Source organism: Triticum aestivum, chromosome 3B, assembly GCF_018294505.1.
Source record: "Triticum aestivum cultivar Chinese Spring chromosome 3B, IWGSC CS RefSeq v2.1, whole genome shotgun sequence".
In the NCBI taxonomy this organism is placed as follows: Eukaryota; Viridiplantae; Streptophyta; class Magnoliopsida; order Poales; family Poaceae; genus Triticum; species Triticum aestivum.
Window position 1 is genome coordinate 363,580,661 of NC_057801.1, and position 18,768 is coordinate 363,599,428.

Sequence of the window (18,768 nt, forward strand, 5' to 3'; positions counted from 1 at the left end):
CGAGATGCGGCGAAATGCTGGGCGCAAGCTAAAACGTACGTAAGATAGAGAAAACGGTAAAATGAAGAGAGAAAATGGACGAGGGCCGAAATATGCAGGTTCGCTCGTTTTCTTTTTCAGAACAGGCCGTTTTACGGAATCAAGACGATTTTTCTATGAAAAAAGATGCTGAACGACCCTCCGAATGAAAATACGGGACACAGGAACGAGTTTGTCCGCTCAACGACCCGCCCAGAAGCTCAGAGGGGACCGACTGACCGAGAAGGTAGAGTAAAAAAGAAGCCCTAGCTCCGACGCCGGCGACGGGATGAGGTCCGGAGGCGCCGCCGAGGTGATAGATCTCTCCAGCGACGACGACGAGGAGTCCCTCCCCTTTCCCAGCACCAGCGCCGTCACCATCGCCCCCTCCTCCCCCCGCGATGTCAAGCCGTACGAGCTCGCCGATGTGAAGCCCCTGCTTTACCCGATCCAGCCCCCAGGCTGCTACGCGCTCGTGCCCGTCAAGGACGAGGAACCCGTGCCCTTGCCACTCGCCGCCGAAGCCCCCAGGGTCCTCCCCCCGCCGCGCCTCTGCCGCCAATTCTGGAAGTCCGGCGAGTATGTTGTAGCCCGCCGCAACCCTGACGCCGATGCCCCTGGTATGCTGACTGCAGAAATCTCGGCGACACGTCCCTTGTTTCTACTATTTCCTTTTGATTTCGGTGTTTGTGATTTGGTGGTGTGCAGGTGGGCGGAATCGGCTGAGGATCAATCCAAAGTTCCTGCACTCAAATGCTACTTCTCACAAGTGGGCATTTGGCGGTATGAGAATTAACTAATCTTAGAAAATAACTCCATCTTGAGAAATTGACTCATTTGGTTCACAAATTCTTTCATACACTTAATGGCCTCCCAGTCTTTGTTAAATGCATTTTTTTTAGTAAGATAAGAGTTCATACGCATAATGGCGTCCCAGTTTCTGTTGAATGCAGTTTTGTAGTAACAACTTGTCTTGTCAGTTGTGAGCTTGTCATTTATGTATTTGACTATCATGGGTTAATTCTCTTCCTCACTACCACTTTATTTCCGGTTGTAAACATGTAATGGGAAGTTTAAAAAATTGCATGTTAGCAGTAAATATAGTAAAACAGTGGCTTCTAAATGGCTTACTCACTTAGTTAAAACAAAAAGGACCTGAGACGTATATTGAGAATTGTCATCTGAATTTTTGTCTGCCGCATACAAGGTGGCCTAGCCCATTTATCCTTACAATCTGGGCATAAATGTCCCTCTCGATCTCAGAATCTTGTATTATAACAATTGTTCCACTGTTTACATAACTTTTGTAAGTACAGGCTTGAATCATTGTGTAAATACTAGCACTTCGAAAACCAATCTAGGACATTATCGCGGTTTCTACTTGTTTTTGGGGTTAAATTCAAGCATATCTAACCTGATCCTAACCCACTTTCTTGCGTGTATAATGGACACACTTTGCTTTGCATCATATGGTACTTTCTCTTCATTATTTGTATCCAGTGTTGACTTCGCTAATTTTTGCAGCCATTGCTGAGCTTCTTGATAACGCTATTGATGAGGTATTTTCCGTATTTGACGATGCTCAATTAACTCCATCCTAAAAGGAAAAATAGATCAACATGAATGCTATGTATGGTTTATTTGGTTGCGTATTTTCTGTCAGGTGAATAATGGGGCAACATTTGTTCGTGTTAATAAATTCACAAACCCACGGGATGGTAGTCCCTCATTGTTGGTTCAAGGTTTGCAGCTTCGATATGACAAATAAATGTGAAACTATTCAGTTGGTAGAAACATTCAATAGTGACCTTGGGGTGTTCTGTATGGCCAAGATGATGGAGGGGGGATGGATCCAGATGCACTGCGATGTTGCATGAGCTTTGGATTTTCAGATAAGCAGTCTGATGCTTTCATCGGACAATGTATGTTCTTTGTGCCTTTTTTCCTATTTCCATGCAAGATCATCAATATCTTAAAGTCTTGCTATTGGATTCATTGTTGCCTGTTTGTCAGATGGCAATGGTTTCAAAACAAGCACAATGAGGCTTGGAGCAGATGTGATTGTTTTTACACAGAACCAAAAAAACTGGTATTTCTCATTTGCACTCATTTAATCTAGGAGTCCAGTTCTTCACAATTACACCCTCTGTTCATAAATACAAGACGTTTTGGCAGTCCATTTTAAACTGCCAAAGCGTCTTACATTTAGAAACAGGTGGTATATCAGAACAAACATTTTGTGGTGTCACTTGCCACCTTGGTCGTCGGTTTCAAAAGTAACTCTTAGGGAAAGTACACTAAAATTTTCAAGAGTATTGTGCAGGAATGGATCTGAGAAATGGTGAAATATTTATTGAAAGTATTTCTAAGTGTTAATACGGCCTTTTGCAATGCTTTTGAATAAAATGTCCGTATGGGGGTAATTTTCACCTTTTGTGTCACATGGAAACAATCAAACATGTATCACTCTAATGTCTAATCCAATCTCATATGGCGACTGTTCATTTATTATATTATTTGTTGCATGTTCCTTGTCAGACACACACTCATGCTTCACTGTGACGCTGCCACCACATGAGTTATCATTCGGTTATGTTGCTTAAAATATAATCATACCTCTCAATTCCTCTGTTGCCTTAGTAAAATGTCTGGCCACCCAGTTCATGTATCAATTCAAGCAATTTGTTGCTTCTTTTTAGGACACCGACAAGAAGTATTGGTCTTCTTTCTTACACATTTCTGATGGAAACAGGCTGCGATGATGTATTGGTGCCAACAGTAAGTTTGATGCTTTCTTTGTAAGCTGATGTCAAGTTCTGGAAATTTTAGTTAGCTGGGCTCTGAGCTATGTTGTAGTTTTACTTGTTCCCTTGCCCCATTGTCTCTTGCAGGTAGACTACCAATATGATCTTACAACTGCTTCATATACTCAGCTGTTACGTCATAATCAGAAACTCTTCTCTTCTAATTTGGCGATCCTTTCGAAATGGTCCCCTTTTGCTAGTGAAGCTGAGTTGCTTAAACAAGTATGTAAACTAGCATTTTATTGTTTTGGCATATTTCTGGCAACCTGTTGAATGGTGCTAACAATCATATAAAGATGAGTATACTATGTAAAGAAAGAGTTCGCAGATGCTTTTGGAAATTAAGAGGTTTGACAGATTAACAAATAGCCTGTATAGATGAAATGGTTTAGAAAGATGGTCCGTCTTCTTTTGTAGGAAAGTGACCTGCATGTGAAGGTGCCTATGGAACTGTTGAACAGTCTTTTGCCCCCCATAATAGACTTGCATAGTGATTTTCTAATTCTTAAAAATCAATTATATGTCTCTAGCATGCTATGTAACATTATATGTGTATTATATTCTTTATTTATCGCAAAAGATTAATTGATGCATGTATAGTTTATCTGTAAATTAAGCCAAATGGTTTTCCTAGTTCCCATCAATTCTATATGTGACAGTTCCCTTGTAGAATAAGTGCCTCAATTATCATAGATCTCTGTTAGTTAGGGCGAGCTGCCCAGCTTATCATTCTGGCTGATCTTTTCTCTGGTTTATCTCAATACTTTCTTACTTACGATACAGTTTGATGATATCGGGGAGCATGGGACGAAGATAATTGTATTCAACCTCTGGTTCAATGATGATGGGGACATGGAGCTTGATTTCAACTCCGATAAGAAGGTTTGTAATGTTGGCCTCCTAGAGCTATATTTGTTGCTGGCAGATGATTTTGATGTCCCAAAACTTGATGTGTTATTGCATGAATTAACTTAGCTCGTTTATATTGGGACATTGATGTCCCAATCCAGTTTGACTTAATTGTTTACGATTAGCTTGAGGATTTCAGTAAACATGGTTTGACAGACACGGACTTGCCAGTATGCCACATTCCCTGCCCTGTAGCACATCATTTTCCAAAATAACTGGTTGGGGCCCACATGTTATTTTGATGTACTATAGAAACCAGTTTCAACGATAGAAGATGTGATGATAAGATGAATTTTTAGCTTGATCAGTAATTGCTTGGCAAGCTCTAATCCTTCCCTGCTTTTCTTGTTAGTTCTGTAGGAGGTGGAAAGAGCGAGATATGTAATTAATGACAGCAAGCTCTTCAACAGGGCCTCCCCCTAGTTTTCTTTCTTAGTACTTCAATTGGGCTTTTCCCCTCTAAAATGCTTTTGAAATGGTAGACAACTAGCCAAACCTACATGATCGTGGACCACACATATATAAAATAAGTAGAACAAAGATAAGTTTGTTATTTGCTTCGTTTTACAAGTAAGCCAGTTCTTGTGTAACACAATAGGAATAAAATCAAAGTTCCCAATCCATTATTTGGAAGCATAACATTAGAAACATGACATGACAACTCTATAGAACTGACACGGAATTGATTTGAGATTTGATACATGCTGAATAAGTATTGTAGGAGTTTCTAGTTTTGATGAAGTGATATGTTTCAATACATATGCCATGCTATATAGTAGAAGTGTTTATTTATCTTACAAGCTACATGTTCTATCTGTGCATCTCCTTTGGGGTTATTATTTGAACAGTTCTACCATTGGCTAAACAGTTCGATATACAATATTTTAGGATATTCTCATTACTGGGGCACAGAAGAAGGTCAAAACCAACAAACATGAGAAGCTTGTGACTCAGGACTACATTGCAAATCGACTTCGTTATTCACTTAGAGTTAAGTACTGATCCCCATTATCTGATTTATTAAACTTGTTTTGTTTATTTTGCTAGACAAACATGTCTCATTTGCATTTCTGCCTGAATTCAAGCAGGCATACGCCTCCATCTTGTATCTTCGTGTACCTGATAGTTTCAGGATAATCCTGCGTGGACAGGATGTGGAACCACATAATGTAGTTAATGATTTGTTGTATCGTGAATGTGTGTTGTATAAACCACAAATCGCTGGACTTCCAGAGGTATGTGTAACTTAGAATTTCTGAAGCATATTTTCTATTTCACCAATTTGGTCGATGTGAAAACCATTTTAAAGCTTCTTGTAAGATAGTTAGAATGATTGTATATGTTCACTTGTATGGTTGTATCCTGGATGTCTCTATTCTAATAGTTGGTTGGTCTGTTTTGTGAGAAACCTATCTGATAGCCATCTGCTAACTGCTTTCGCCTATGGATTTCTCATGATAAATTCCCCATATTGAATCTTACTCATAGAAGTGTTTTACTTCCATGGATAATCTGTTCTGTTTTTTGAGAAAAAATCAAGGTTAAATTGTACATTGCTTATCTAGTTATTTTCTGTTAGTCATATCCATGTTGTACAAAGTAAATCATTTTAGTTAAGTATGGATGACGAGGAGGTCCAGAATAGGTTGCCCTTTGTGTTGTTGTATCATCCTTGTTAGAAATGTCTACATTTGCTATGTTATGCAACTTTTTCCAGAACCACTAGTTGCTAGGTAAAACAAGATCTTAATATATTAATAATACTTGAAACACTCCTTTGTAAGTCTTTTTAGCCTGGAAATGAATGTCCTACTGGATGGATCATCTAGTCCCTCGGTAGTGGTTTTTACTCCATGAAATGGTTACCCCCTCACCTCCACTAAAGTCTGCTTAGATTTTGCAAAATGTTCTGTATTTGTAGTATAGTAGGCAAAACTTGTTTATATAAAGCATGCCTTCTCAGTGTACCTCCATGTTGTTTTTATTTAGCTATCTATAGTCACAACCATCGGATTTGTCAAAGGTGCCCCAGACACTGATGTACAAGGATTCAACGTTTATCACAAGAATCGTTTAATAACGGTGAGAGCTTTCTTCTTTTCCACGACACTTGACAACGTAGAATATTGTGCTTCTCAAGAAAATAGTTTATTCATAGTCTTTATCTTCTGCGAAGGGGAGCCTTGGCGCAGCGGTAAAGCTGTTGCCTTGTGACCATGAGGTCACGGGTTTGAGTCCTGGAAACAGCCTCTTGTAGAAATGCAGGGAAAGGCTGAGTACTATAGACCCAAAGTGGTCGGACCCTTCCCCGGACCCTGCGCAAGTGGGAGCTACGTGCACGGGGCTGCCCTTTTTTATAGTCTTTATCTTCTGTCAGCAATAAGTTGCTTTTGACGTACTTTTATCATCAGAAAGCTCTTCCTTCAAGCAATGTCTTTATCTAACAAATGAATGACTCTAGACTATGGGAATGTAGTTCTAGTGAAATGCATTGGTAATTTATTTGAGTTATGGACAAGTCCATATCCTGTTGATGGGGATATGCTGTTCAGACTAGGGACTCCTTGGCAAATTGTGCATAAGACCTCCACTATAATCTGGTATATATCAACAATCTAAAATAGTTGGGTGAGAATATGCTGTTGGGACTAGGGAGTCTTTAGTATTTTATGCACAACACACCCAATTTAATCCAGTATGGATTAATTAACATTCTAAATAGTTGCCCATGATTAGGTGCTTAGCGAGCCTTTTTTTTTGCGGGTCATGCTCAGCGAGCATTCACCCAAGCTTGTAGTGCCATTGTGCTATGTAGTCTTCCAAGTAGCTAAATATTTTAAAAAACGTAAATATCATCCCTGCAACTTGAATAATAAAGAAATTGAGTTCACTATGTAGCACAATTGAGAAAATATGTGATGTATGCTATTTACTAGATATGTTTCTTCAACCCTGTTGTTTGCTTGGCAAGTCACACTTCCAAATTATTTGCAGCCTTTTTGGAAAGTTGCCAGCAACTCATATGGCAAAGGGCGGGGAGTTGTGGGTAAGAGATGTTTTACTTAGTATAAAGTAGATTTCCTTCGCCCACTTGTATAAGCTCCTTATATTCTCTCTCTTTTCCCACTATACAGAAGTTACGAAAATATTTGAGACTTTTTAATGATTTTTTAAAACGGATTTCATGGATGTTTACAATGCTATAAGATGTACACGTACAAATTGTGGTGCTAAAATATGACCACATGTGCCTACACAAAACAATCAAATTGGTACAGCTAAGATGTACACATTCAAATTGTGGTGCTAAAATATGACCACATGTGCCTACACAAACAATCAAATTGGTACAGCCTAAACAGTGAATTGTATGCCATTCAAACATGTACACTTTGTTCTTTTTGTGTGGGACACATACGCTCCTGATTTTCTAGGCGTATATCAAGTTGGCACATATGAATGTAAACCCATGCATTCTTGTCATAACTTTTTGTAGTGGTAAAAGAGTAGAGATAATATAGGGAGCAGATCTAAGTGGGTGGAGATGATGAGCATTAGCCTTTTGCGTAGTGTCCTATGCAAAATATAGAAGAAACATTATGCGTATGTTTTGTTCTGTTGGTATTTTCAGGTATTCTTGATGCGAGTTTCATCAAACCTACCCACGACAAGCAGGACTTTGAGAAGTCAGTCCTTTATCAAAGGCTCGAGAATCGTTTGAAAGAAATGACTTACGAATACTGGTAAAGCTTTTTCTTTCAGAAAAATTCTAAAGATTTGCAACAGTAACGAACTAACGATAACTTGGTCACGTTTCTAATCTACAATAGACCCACACAAATATGATCTCATCACGCTAGCAGGTGTGCCCTGTTGTGGATCATTTTGCCAAATCATTTAATCAAAAAATTTGTCACTCGTTAGTCAGCACATGCTGTCTGGATTAAGAACCGTAAGACTGACCATATTGGGGGACCTTTGTGTAGTTCTGATAGTCCTTTTTTTCTGGCATTTACTGGATAGTCCATACCTTTTTTCTTTGATGTCGTCTGCTGGCAGCATACTTGCAGGGGTGTTTGGTTAGCTGCGTTGCATGTGGTTCACATACACCATGCAAATTTTGGTTTGGTACCCTGTATGGGCTCTTCAGCCTGGCCCGATGGATGCAAAAAGGGGCCTCTCAGCCAGGCTGAGGGAAACGCAGGGATCGAGCGTAGCTCGTGTACAGGCTCGTTCCTTTGGTTTTCTTCTCCCCTCTTCGGTCTCTTCGAACCAAGCGCCGCCGCCGCCGTGCCCTCGTCAAGCTCCGCCGCCGCGCCCTTGTCAAGCTCCGCCGCCGCGCCCTCGTAAAGCTCCGCCGCCCTCCTTCGCCCACGTCCAAGCGTCGCTGCCGGCCTCATCAAGCGCTGCCACCGGCCTCGTTCGCCCTCGTCCAAGCGCTGCACGCCGGATCCTGCCGCCTCGTGCCGTCACAAGCGAGGATCCACCGTCAGGCCATCTGGAGTCATCGAGCCCCAGATCCCGTCGCCATGATCCACGTTCCTTCCTGATTTCAGCTACATTCTGAAAAACCTGCATGTACAGCCAGCCATATCATACAAATTTCACCAAACACTCATCTCGGCTCATCATTGCATCGGCTGAACCAGGCCGCACTCACCCAGCATCCCCCATGCCATGCAGCCTAAAGCTACCCAGGGAACCAAACACGTCCCGTGATGTTAATTTAGGTGCGCTCCCTAGGTCCTGAGTTTGCCATTCAAAATGTTAAAAAAAGCATCCGATATAATTTGACAATGCTTACACGACATGCATGTAAGACTTAAAATTTGATCCAGTTTTTTGAGCAAAAAACTTACGTTTTATTGCAGTATGAAATCAGAACTTTACTTCTGTTACAATTGCAGAAGCATGTCTTGAAAAGAGCCATCACATGCATTGCAAAATAGTGAAGATTGGATTGTCAAGTCAAGTCATGACTGCGTTGTACTTATGAGTAGCCTTTTCCTCATGAAATTCCTCTCTTTAATCTGTGGCCTACTACTCTGCATTCTAGTACTTTAACCCCATATCGTGCATCTATTGACTCCCTCCTTGTTTTATCTAAGATCTGAGTTTACTTGACATATGAAATAGTTGCGATGCTGTACCTACTGTGAATGTGTGCTGGGCATGAGAACCCTGTGAACCACTGTAGTGCATGAACTGTAGCATTGCTGCACTGGCAACAACAAGAGGTTTAGTTTGTTGATCACTGTAGGAAGTTGCTGATTTTGAGTTAATTGGATGGCCTGAGATCATAACTTGTAAAAGCTGAATATTATCTCATTTGAGATATATTAACTAGTTAACTGCTAGTTCTTAACCTCATCTTAAACTTTTACGCGTTTGTTGTGATAAATGACTATGATTGATGTGTGGGTGTTTGTTGTGTCCTTGTCATGCTTTTTTGAGTGACTTAATGTCATCAGAATTTCATGCTTGAACTAATCATTTTTGTAGGGGCCTGCATTGCCATCGCCTTGGTTATGATAACAAGTCATTACCTAAAGCATCCCGTGCACTTTATCGTGCTAAGCAGACGGGCGCTGGTACTTCGCCAGCAAGTGTTCCTCATCAGTTACTGACTGCTGATGTTCCAACAAGCAGCTGTGCACAGAGTAGTGAGTAATCCATCTTTCTAGGGTCACCTGTCAAATTTCACTATTTGGTTAATGTTTTTCTGTTTTTTAACAGGCATGGGACAGAAGAGAAATTTCGATGCCCTCGGAGTCATCAGCAACATAAATAATCACCAGACGAAGGCAAGGGAGACTAGCATGGGCATCTATCTTTTCTGTCTGGTTACCCCCACCCACACGCTACACACCGCAAAACTAATTCTTTTGGTCCTCTTAGAAGCGCATATTGGTATGGAACATCTTCAAAATACCATGAGTGTCCTTACATGGCTGATTTGTTGTTGGTTTTCTTTGACAGCATCGGGATGTTATTCAACGAAAACGATTTCATGAATACAAGACCTTGACACTTGAAAATGACAAATTGCGTGATGAGTAAGTACAATACAGAGTTTGATAAGGAACATCTACAGAGTTTGACACGTCAATATATGCACTTTGTACATCTTTTTGTTTTAGCCATTGTAGTTTCTTTGTTTGTTAAGGAGAATCTACAGAGTTCAAAGCAGTTTAGGAAAGCATTTTCCCACATGCAATTTATCTGTTACTGCTGATGTAGTTAACGCAGAATATGAATAGTATATGTTGATAAAGAGGATTATCAGTTGCTCGTATGTCTGGGTACCATGTTTCTATTAGCAATATCAGGGTAGTATGAAAACAAATATACATGTAACATTAGAACCAAGAGGTTACAGCTTCTTCAAAGTAAATATGCCATGCGTGCTTCGACAATTTTAGTGTTAACGCCTATCTTTTTTGAATTACCAGATGCTTACAATACGAGGAATCAGAGAAGCAACTTGTCGAAAAGGTATTATTATCTTCTGTGCAAGTAAAGTAGTACCTCTTACTGTTGTTTCATGAGTGCAAATGATGAGGTACTGTCTCTAATGTCTGTGAATGCTTGGTTTTCAACGGAACCAAACTTCCCGCAATATGTACTTTGTCCAAACTTAAAGAAGTCAACCATTCTTGTAAAGTTCAGCCACATCATTTTTAATCTATTAATTGAAATCATGGTTTACTTCACCATCGTTAAGGTACAACCTACATAGTATGAAGGCCCTCCTTGTACTGAAAATGAATCCATTTAGTGGCCTAGTGCCATCGCCGTCATAATTTGGTAATCATGAGTTACATTTAATATTCGGTTGGTGCCCTTGTACATTCCTTTGTGTTGTCTTCAGAGCTTGACATTTTAGAGAAATTTGGCAATCTTGAGTTATATTTTGGTTGGTGCCCTTGTACATTCCTATGTGTTATCTTTAGAGCTGAACATTTTAGAGAACTGATTGATATAACAAAAGAATATTGTGATCATGCTTTTAGGAACAAAAGCTCCGGTATCAAATTGCTAAGGAAACAAAGAAGTATGAGGAATTATTAGAAGAGCTCAAATTATTAGATGTGAAGTTAGAGACATAGTGAACAGTTTTTCTTTGCACTTCTCCACCATGATAACTCAGCTTGGTTCTTGGCTGACTGTATTTGAAGGATACACACGCTGATTGTCGTGCTATGTACTAGCTATGATTATGGGAAGAAATGGTCTCATTGACCAGCAATATCTTCTGGCTACCCTTCACTGGGTAGAGATGTACAATTTTGACACAGTAATCTTTGTAGGGAACCTTGTGTTGAAATATATGCATGTATATATGTTGTAGAAGGATGTCTACCATGTAATTTGATTGTCTAATGAGGTTTCACAAAAATATTGCTTCTATTTGTCATGATTCTGAAGTCTCTGAATATTACTGAAGAATGTATGGTTCGTTTATGAAGACCAGGCTCTAGTTCAATGACATCAACAAACAACTCTTTCAGCAGTTCTTTTGCTTTATCAACTCTACCTCATTTTCATTTACTTTTTGTGTTGCTATACTTGTGATATAAAGCCGACTGGGTGTAATAGAGTTCCATTCACCATTTTTAATCTAATAGTCGACGTGGGTGCAAAGGGTTCTTTGTTTTCTACCTGCTTCTCTACTTGCTCACCCAATTGCTATGCTTTAACCTGGATTCCGAAATTAGCCATATATTGTTAGTGCATCTCCAACGATTATCTGTCCGTTGGCGTGGATACAGGAGCTGGCCATCCAAGAAACAAAAGTTTCCCCTACGTTCGGAGCGTCAAAATAATATAGCAATAGCACAATTCGTTCTAACTAACATGCAAATATCCTAATATAACAATAGTTAAAATATAATAACATTAGATCTGAAATATAATCAGATGTTCAGTAAGTTCTTAAAATTCGTCAATACAAATTCAAGTTACTTTGCTTCAAAAAAAAATAAAAAAAATTCAACGTTACTTGAGTAACAATGCACCAGTATCTGCAAAAGTTGGTCATCCAGATGTCCTGTGTCTTGCACTTTAGAAATAGGTAATTAGAAAGGATTAGATTTACAGCCAAGTCTATAGGGATTTCACAAGGTCAAGACTCTTCTTTTGGTCATACACTAGGGTGTTGAGCTTATCCCTCGGAACAACACACCTACACCATATATGAACCAATCGAGTTTCTAAAACGTGGCATATCATTGATAGATGAAAAAGAATATACTGGGAGATTGATCGGTTGCTCACAGGAGAGGATCGTCAAGGCACTTGATGTTGAGGATATTCTTGCGTCTGAGGGCGGTGTCGACCGCGGCAGCCACATATGTGAAAGAGACAGGGAGGAGCAGCAACAGCAAGTACTAAACAAGCACAAATCTGAACTGAAAAATTAACAGGTGCAAGTACTTGTAACATCTGATCATTACACTGTCTTACACATCTCAATACTACCGAAATAGCAGGTTCAAGATACAGACAGGAGCAGACAGCAAGGTTTGGGGAAGAAAAGGAGCAGCAGTTTTGTGGAGAAAGGATCTTCAGCAGAGGGAGGTTGAAAGAGAGAGCATCAACAAGTTCGGGAGAGGAAGGAGCAGCAGCAGGGGAAGAGAATGGTAAGGATGCACTGACCGAGCTCCAGCCAGCGGCAGCCGGCGAGTCCTTCCCGTAGCGGTGACCGACGGCCAAGCTCCAGCCAAGGGAGGGGAAGACGGCCATCCACCGACCGAATGGTGTCAGAGGGAGGGGAAGGCGGCGACCAAGCTCCAGTGGGCGGCAACGACAGCGGCAGGCAGGCGGCGGAAAATCCCTAACTTAGCGGCAGGCGGCGGCCGTAGAGGCGCTCCTCGTTAGGTCACTTGCCCGGCTGCCGATTTGGTCCTCGATCTGGTTTCAGACCATGGGTCGAAACGGTGTGAGACCAATTCGGTTCCTGTCCAGACCGAGCTTAACCCAGTCCAACAATACTTAAATCCCAGACCAAATTAAACTGATTTCATACTTAGCCCATTTCATCCAATCCAAAAGCAGCCCAATACGAAAACTGACTGAAACCATAGTTTCAGTCCAAACCATTCCCAGGTTTATCCGCAACTACGAAAAAAGTATTAAGATAAAATCTAACCATAACATTAAACATATGGATCCAAATCAGTCCCTTACGAAATAACGTATAAACTAGGGTTGAAGCTTCTGTCACTCTAGCAACCCATCATCTAATAACTACTTTGCAATAGTCCTGGCCATGGGCAGCCCGGCCCGACCGGCCTGGGCCGGGCCTGCCGTTTTTGCGCTTTTTTGAAGGGGCCTGGCCCGAGGCCCGGTGGGCTTTTACACGTTCGGGCCGGGCTTGGGCCCAAAAAACTAGGCCCGATGGCCGGGCTGGGTTGGGCCCGGGCCTAGTTTTTTTTGCCTCGGGCTTGGCTAGGCTCGACCCAAAGCCTGGCCCGGCCCGAGGTTTGGCCAGGTATACTCCACAATGCATTCCCTTAGGCCCAAAGATGGTGAAGTGTCATGTAGTTGATGTTCACCCGACACCACTAAGGAAATCACAACATACATATCATCAAAATATCGAACACATATCAAGTTCACATGATTACTCGTTACATGACTTCTCCCGTGACATCAATAACAAAGGTAGCTACTCACAAATGATATTCATGCTAAAGATTAGAGGGGTATTAAATAGCATAATGGATCTGAACATATATTCCACCAAATAAACCATATAGTAATCAACTACAAGATGTAATCAACACTACTAGTCACCCACATGTACCAATCTGAGGTTCCGGTACAAAGATTGAACACAAGAGATGAACTAGGGTTTGAGATGAGATGGTGTTGTTGATGGAGATTGGCCTCCCAAAGATGAGAGGGTTGTTGGTGATGACGATGACTTCGATTTCCCCCTCCAAGAGGGAAGTTCTCCCAACGGAATCGCTCCACCGGAGGGCAAAAGTGCTCCTGCCCAAATTCCGCCTCGAGACAATGACGCTCCGTCCCGAAAGTCCTCCCCTTGTTTTTTTCTAGGTCAAAAGACTTTATATACCAGAAGATGGCCATCGGAGGTGGGCTGGGCTGCCCACCAACCACTAGGGCGCGCCTGGGGGCCTGGCGCGCCCTGGTGTCTTGTGGGCACCATACATCCCCCCTCTGTTAACTCTTTTCTCCAGTATTTTTTATTTATTACAAAATAATTCTCCGTAAAATTTCAACTCATTTGGAGATGTGCAGAATAGGTAACTCTGACGTAGCTTTTTCAAGTCCAGAATTCCAGTTGCTGGTATTCTCCCTCTTTGTGTAAACCTTGCATATTATGAGAGAAAAGACATTAAAATTACTCCATAAAGCATTACTGTGCATAAAAACATTATAAATAACAATAGTAAAACATGATGCAAAATGGACGTATCATCCCACATTACGCATATCTAAAACTAAAAATGCTAGTGCCAAAAGGTGTTATTACAGTCAACGACAACACTGAGTGCTCCCTTCGAACAAAGGAGCAGGTCGCAACTTTCATAGCTGAGGTCCAGGCTGCCGAGGAGGCGTCCCGGACTCTCATCAGAGAGGGCACACCTGGCTCTTCAAAGCGCACTCGGGGCGTCCCTCCCACCCCCAGACAATCATGTGTCCTAAATAGGGATACACGCTTGTCGGTGTCAAAACCGGCGGATCTCGGGTAGTCCCGAACTGTGCGTATAAGGCTAATGGTAACAGGAGGCGGGGGACACAATGTTTACCCAGGTTCGGGCCCTCTCTATGGAGGTAATACCCTACTTCCTGCTTGATTGATCTTGATGAATATGAGTACTGCAAGAGTTGATCTACCACGGGATCGTAATGGCTAAACCCTAAAAGTCTAGCCTATGAGATTATGATGGTTGTGGCTAAACCCTAGAAGTCTAAACCCTCCGGTTTATATAGACACCAGAGGGGGCTAGAGCTGTACAAAGTCGGTCACAGAGAAAGGAATCTACATATCCGAATCGCCAAGCTTGCCTTCCACGCAAAGGAGAGTCCCATCCGGACACGGGACGAAGTCTTCTATCTTGTATCTTCATAGTCCAACAGTCCGACCAAAGTATATAGTCCGGCTGTCCGAGGACCCTTAATCCAGGACTCCCTCAGTAGCCCCTGAACCAGGCTTCAATGATGATGAGTCCGACATGCAAATTGTCTTCGTCATTGCAAGGCGGGTTCCTTCTCCAAATATTCCAACATAGCATTCCGAACATAGAAAACGTGTCCGGCTCTGCAAAACAAGTACCCCACACAACCGTAGAGAGTATAATATTTCACGAGTCCAATCCGCTGACAACTTTTTGTAGCATGACATCACGCCACTATCTGGTCATTATTCAAACCGTTTTTTAGCCTGCCGCTCCGTATTTCAAGGTGCGGTTTCATTGGCACGTCTTGTCAAAGCAGAGGTCGTGTCCCCTTATCATGGGATTCTCATCAATACGGGCATGGGTAACCCGACCATGCCATCTGCACGGCGTTTGGGAAATAGGCGAGTTTTAAGGCGAGTGGGGAGGTGCATGACTTTTACTGCCTTCTCCTTCCTCTGCCTATCCATCCTTGAGCTCCAGCGCCCAAGATCTCGCCTTCTCCGCCCAAAAAAGCACTCCAACCATGTCCAGATCCGGAGCAGGAGGCAAGTGGATGGCCTCCTCCATCGAGAAGAAGGACATCAAGAAGCTCCGGGAGGCCGAGTATTTGGCCAAGGGAATCGCTCACCAGCTTCCGGCCAAAGGACAGATCATCCCTACCCCAGAGCCCCATGAGAGGGTTGTGTTTCTCACACACTTCGTCCGCGAGCTGGGATTCCCTCTCCACCCGTTTGTTTGCGGACTGATATTTTACTACGGGCTAGACTTCCATGATTTGGCCCCCAACTCTATCCTCAACATCTCGGCATTTATTGTCATGTGCGAGGCCTTTCTCCGCATCCCACCTCACTTCGGCCTATGGCTGAAGACCTTCAATGTGAAGCCAAAGGTGGTGAGCAGCCAACAAGCAGAGTGCGGAGGCGCCATGGTGGGCAAGATGCCCAATGTCACCTGGCCCGAAGGCTCCTTTATGGAGACTGTGAAGGGATGGCAGTAGGGGTGGTTCTACATCACCGAGCCGCACGGCACCAACTAGGCGGCGGCTCCCGCATTCCGATCCGGCATCCCAATGCGGCTCACCTCCTGGCAAGAGAAGGGCCTGGCCTGGGGTTCTTCGGACGAGCTGACAGGGCTCCAGACGTGTGTCCAGAACATGATAAGCAAGAGAATCAAGCTCGTCAACGTAACCCAGGTTATGCTCATCCGTCGGATCCTTCCGTGCCAACGCCAGACTTGCTATTTGTGGGAGATCAATCCGGCCAAGCACCAGACGCTACTAGAGCTCTTCGGCACGACGCACGAAGATATTTGGAAAGTGCTTTTCAAGGCCGGCGAGACACCACCGCCCATGACCGAGGATCGTGGGCTTAGCTCAACTCGCCAGGCTAATCCGGTAAGTTCTTTCATGTTTTCAAGGTATACCCTTTACTGGCATATTTGAGGAAGGAATCTGCCTCACTATCAATTTTTTCAGGCCTGGATAGAGATAGCGGAATAGATTAACTGTCCGGCTCCGCTGCCCGAAAACCCAGAAACCCCACTCCTGACGAAGATGCTGTTTCCGGCGCCTTATGAGGTGCCGGAGAAGAAGGCCAAGAAGAAGGCCCAGGGGACCAAAGATGGTCTCCGTCGCAAGGGCGCTTCATACGCAATGTCTGAAGACGCCGAGGATCACTCCTCCGCCGCCGGAGACGATGAGGAAGAGGAGGAGGAAGAGGAAGAGATCCATCCCCCCCTGCTAGGGGGAGAAAGAAGAGGACAACCTCCACGCATGTGGAGACCGAGGCACCCAAGAAGGGGATAACTTCCCTTCCGGGCAGCTCCGCAGCTGCCACCAACAGCAGCGGGGAGTGGGAACCCAGGAAAAAGCCCCTGGCAAAATTGTAAGTATTCAGATACGTTCATGTATCCGGCCTCGTCATTTTACTATTTTAATGTGCTGATTTACACATTTGCAGTCTGGCTCGGTCCAACATCGAGCTATCCTCCTCTTTGGAGGGGTCGCTGGACCCGTCAGCGATGGACAGCGGGTCCCTTCCGACGGCCTCCTCCCCCAAGGCCGTGCACAACACCAAGGTGTTGTCTCAAAGGATCCCGAGCCAGGGAGAGGCTCAGGAGGCCGTCTCGGTGGTGCCGGTGTCACACCCTAGCTAGTTCATGCATTAGAGTGTTGCATCATGTCTATTCCTTTCAACAGAAACTTGAAATGGGGATGACAGAACCCCCACCCCCTCTGAATCCAACTAGGGTTTACTAAAAATATTTTCAATGAACCTGAAATGCCCTTCTAAAATGTCCATCATTTTTTGTCTTGGTCCAGAACCCTTGCCAAAAGTGGTGCACAATTTCCTAGGTCATCCTAAGGTCTTTGAATTAAAACATAAGTATTTGAATTTGGACATTTAAAATCTATAAAATATTTTAATTGTCCAAATAATCCTAAACTAAAATGTTCCATGTTGTGTATATACTAAACAGTGGGCATGAGCAGTTTGGGGATTTTTGGAGTTGCCTAGGTATTTTTAGGAAGTCCACAAAGTTACAGAAAAAATAGAAAACAGAAATAAAAAGAGAGAGAGGGAAACTAACCTGGCAGCCCACCAGCCGGCCCACCTAGCCGGCCCAGCCCAGCAGCCGCTCCAGCGAGCTGCTTGACGTGGCCAGGCAGGTAGGCAGGTGCTCGACAGCGACTCCAGCGCGCGCCACGCAGCTGCTCGCCGCCCTGCTTCCTCCCCTCGCCGCCCTGCTGGCCTGGACGACCTCCACGTCGCGCCCCGACCCCTCTGGACACGTCCTTTCTCCCCCTGCCTCTCTCCCTCGCTCTCCCGTTCCATGGCCGACGCTGCCGCGCCTGCACCACCGTGAAGCTCGCGCTCCCCATCGTCCCCGCGCCACGCCACCGTGTCTAGGAGCTCCGCCGCCCTCCTCTCCTTCGAGCTAGCCAAGCCCCGAGCGCTCGCTTGCCCTGAGGCCTCTGCACCAACCTCGCCCGACCCCGCCACCGTCGGAGATCCCTTTCACCGTCGCCGCCGCACCAGCTCGTCCCCGACCCCGCCGTCTGCTCCCTCGAGACTGCCGCTACCTTCTCCCCCTTCCCTTTCTTGCTATCGTGCACCACAGCGAGCACACCGAGCTCACCCGCACGCGTCGCCGCGGAGCTCGTCGCCGACGAGGCTTCGGCCACCCAACGGCCGCGTCACTCTGTCCACTAGTCACACCACACCCCCAGGAGCCCAACGCACTAACTCTCGTGCCTCGCCGTGCTTCCTAGCAACGGGTTCGACCTCACCCGAGCTCTGGCCGCCGCCAAACACGTCGTCGGCGCCATTTCCGGCGACCCCGAGCCCAACCACCTGCACCACCCGCTGCGGCTCGCTCCCAGCTGTCCGTAGATCCCAACAGCGCCTCGAATGATGCCCTGTAGGCGAAACCCGCACCTGCACTGCCGCGTTTGGCCTCGCCGGCGGCTAAACGCCGGCGAGTTGACCCCGCTGACCCCTTGTTTGACCATGGGTGGGCCCTATTTGACCCCCCTGGGTCAATGACAGGTGGGGCCCAGCCCTGTTAATTAATTAGAATTAGTATTAACTAATATTTAGTTAAACTAATTACACTAACACGCGGGACCCACTGTCAGGTTTGACCTGGACTGTCCCGTTGACCACTGACGTCATCCTGACGTAGTAAATTATTTACTGGAATTATTTTTACACAGGAAATTCCAGAAAACACCACAAACTTCAAAAAAATCATAGAACTTAATCTGTAGCTCCAAATGCAAAGTGTTATATATGAAAAATGATCAGAAAAATCCAATCTATCCATCTGTACTGGTTTCATGCATGTTTAAGCAAGCTAACCTGCTGTTTAGCACAGAACAAGATAAA

At 44.1% G+C, this 18,768-nt stretch overlaps 1 protein-coding gene and 1 long non-coding RNA gene across 5 annotated transcripts; one reads left to right on the top strand and one right to left on the bottom strand.

The window, feature by feature from the left end:
• The first annotated feature begins 185 nt into the window (after positions 1-185).
• LOC123069915 (protein MICRORCHIDIA 6) lies at positions 186-11,244 on the top strand. 4 transcript variants are annotated; one of them, XR_006433197.1, is made up of 19 exons: positions 186-638; positions 727-801; positions 1,543-1,577; positions 1,682-1,760; positions 1,851-1,940; positions 2,032-2,107; positions 2,718-2,796; positions 2,910-3,044; positions 3,606-3,704; positions 4,620-4,721; positions 4,820-4,966; positions 5,721-5,813; positions 6,726-6,777; positions 7,363-7,474; positions 9,234-9,394; positions 9,468-9,641; positions 9,711-9,787; positions 10,184-10,226; positions 10,745-11,244. XR_006433197.1 is itself a non-coding variant. In XM_044492891.1 (19 exons), the coding sequence occupies exons 1-19, from the start codon at positions 308-310 to the stop codon at positions 10,838-10,840; spliced, it is 1,989 nt and encodes a 662-aa protein (XP_044348826.1). In that variant the 5' UTR covers positions 187-307; the 3' UTR covers positions 10,841-11,244. The 4 variants fall into 4 exon arrangements, 2 of the variants coding, with proteins under 2 accessions (XP_044348826.1, XP_044348827.1); XR_006433198.1 differs by having other exon boundaries at positions 9,468-9,569; XM_044492891.1 differs by having other exon boundaries at positions 187-638; positions 9,468-9,574.
• On the bottom strand, positions 7,615-9,234 carry LOC123069916 (uncharacterized). The gene is made up of 2 exons (XR_006433199.1): positions 8,392-9,234; positions 7,615-8,303 (listed from the first exon to the last, which is right to left on the bottom strand). It is a non-coding gene; the product is annotated as an uncharacterized lncRNA (long non-coding RNA).
• Positions 11,245-18,768: the final 7,524 nt, after the last annotated feature.